At 71.9% G+C, this 1,737-nt stretch overlaps 1 protein-coding gene across 1 annotated transcript in view; it reads right to left on the bottom strand.

The window, feature by feature from the left end:
* EMH_0084750 (uncharacterized protein) overlaps positions 1-1,258 on the bottom strand; it is a gene marked incomplete at both ends in the record, with an annotated part of 2,289 nt that extends 1,031 nt beyond the window's left edge. Inside the window, one exon of the mRNA XM_013500817.1 lies at positions 3-1,258. Coding sequence (XP_013356271.1) covers positions 3-1,258 — 1,256 coding nt within the window. The remainder of the gene's footprint in view (positions 1-2) is intronic.
* Positions 1,259-1,737: the final 479 nt, after the last annotated feature.

The raw sequence follows: 1,737 nt of genomic DNA, 5'->3' as shown, positions 1-1,737 counted from the left end.
GCTGCGGGGGGCCCGGCTGGGGGTCCTGCTGGGGGCCCCGCCCGTCGAAGCTCTGCTGGGGGGCCTGTTGGGGGCCCCGCTGCTGAGGGCCCTGCTGGGGGCCCCGCTGTTGCGAACCCTGCTGCTGGGGGCCCTGCTGGGGGGCCCGCGGTTGAGAACCCCTCTGGGGGCCCTGCTGGGGGCCCCACAGTGGGGGGGCCCTTTTTGGGCCCTGCTGAGGGCCTCGCCCTTGGGGGCCCCGCTGCTCCGAGCCCTGGGGGGGGCCCTGAAGGGGGCCTTGCTGCGGGGGGCCCATAAGGGGCCCCTGCTGCTGGGGGCCCTGAGGTGGGCCCTGCTGCTGGCGGCCCTGCTGCTGGGGGCCCTGAAGGGGGCCCTGCTGCTGGGGGCCCATAAGGGGGCCCTGCTGCGGGGGGGCCTGAAGGAGGCCCTGAAGGACGCGATGGTGCTGGTGGCCCTGCGGGGGGGGCCGCGGTTGGGGGCCCTTCTTGGGGCCCTGCTGGGGGCCCCGCTCTTGGAGGCCCCACTCCCCCGTGCCCTGAAGGGGGGCCCCTTGCTCAGGGTCCTGAAGGGTACCCTGCTGCTGGGGGCCCTGCTGGTGGCCCCGCTGCTGGGGGCCCCTCACCTCCTGGCCCGGAAGGGGGCCCTCGTCATCGGAAGCCTCAAGGAGGCCCTGAAGGATGCTCTGCTGCGGGGGGCGCTGCTGGGGGCCCTGCTGGGGGGCCCTCGGTTGGGGGCCCTGCGGGGGGCCCCGCGGTTGGGGGCCCCGCCCCTCCTGGCCCTGAAGGGGGCCCTCCTCATCGGCGTCCTCAAGGAGCTCCTGAAGGATGCTCCGACGCGGGGGGCCCTGCTGGGGGGCCCCCGGTTGGGGGCCCCTCTTTGGGCCCTGCTGAGGGCCCCGCTGAATGGTGCCCTGCTGGGCCTGCTGGGGGCCCCCCTGCTGGCTGCCCGTCTGTTGCGGGCCCTGCTGCCGAACGCCCAGCTGCTGGGGGGCCCCAAGCGGGGAGCCCTGAAGGGGCCCCCCCTGCTGGGGCACCTGTAGGGGCCCCCCATGCCGGGACCCATAGAGGGGGCCATAAAGGGGGCCCTGGAGGGTACTTTGCTGCAGGGGGCCCCACTGGCTCTGCAAGGCCCCCACTCCACCCAGTCGAACGTCTCGCAACTGGGGGCCCCCCAGAGGGAATCGAGGGCCCCCAAGGGGCCCCTGGCGGGGGCTTTGTATGGGGGCCCCCTGTCCTGTTTGTAAAGGGGTGGGTCGCATTGGTGTCGGCCGGGTGAGGCCCTGATGTTGGGGGCCCCCCTGGGGGCCCCTGAAGGCGCTTTGTGAGCGGAATCTATTCCCTAGGACTCTCCGCCACAGACTCTGCCGCAGGGGGCCCCGGTGGGGGCCCCGGTGGGGGCCCCCGTGGGGGCCCTGTACCTGTGCAGGAACCTGCTGCTGCGCCCAGGGGCCCTGGTGGGTCCCTTGGAGTGGGCCCTGGTGGGTCCCCTGGAGGGGGGGGCCCTGATGGGTGCCCTGGCGGGGGCCCTGGTGGGGGCCCTGCGGGGAGGGGGCCCCCTGGCTGTGTATTGTTGTTGAGCTGATGCCTCGGGGTTGGTGCGGGGGGGTGGTGAATATGTTGTTTCTCCATAGAAAAGGAAAATGAGTGGTGGTTGGGTCTGTTGGTGGTGTTATAGAGGATAGATCGGGTACAGTTTGTAGGTCTCCGTGTGTATTTTTTTTTTTTTTTTTTTTTTTTT

This window comes from Eimeria mitis, genomic scaffold (assembly GCF_000499745.2).
Source record: "Eimeria mitis Houghton genomic scaffold, Emh_scaff5900, whole genome shotgun sequence".
In the NCBI taxonomy this organism is placed as follows: Eukaryota; Apicomplexa; class Conoidasida; order Eucoccidiorida; family Eimeriidae; genus Eimeria; species Eimeria mitis.
This window is presented reverse-complemented; position numbering and strand designations above follow the sequence as displayed.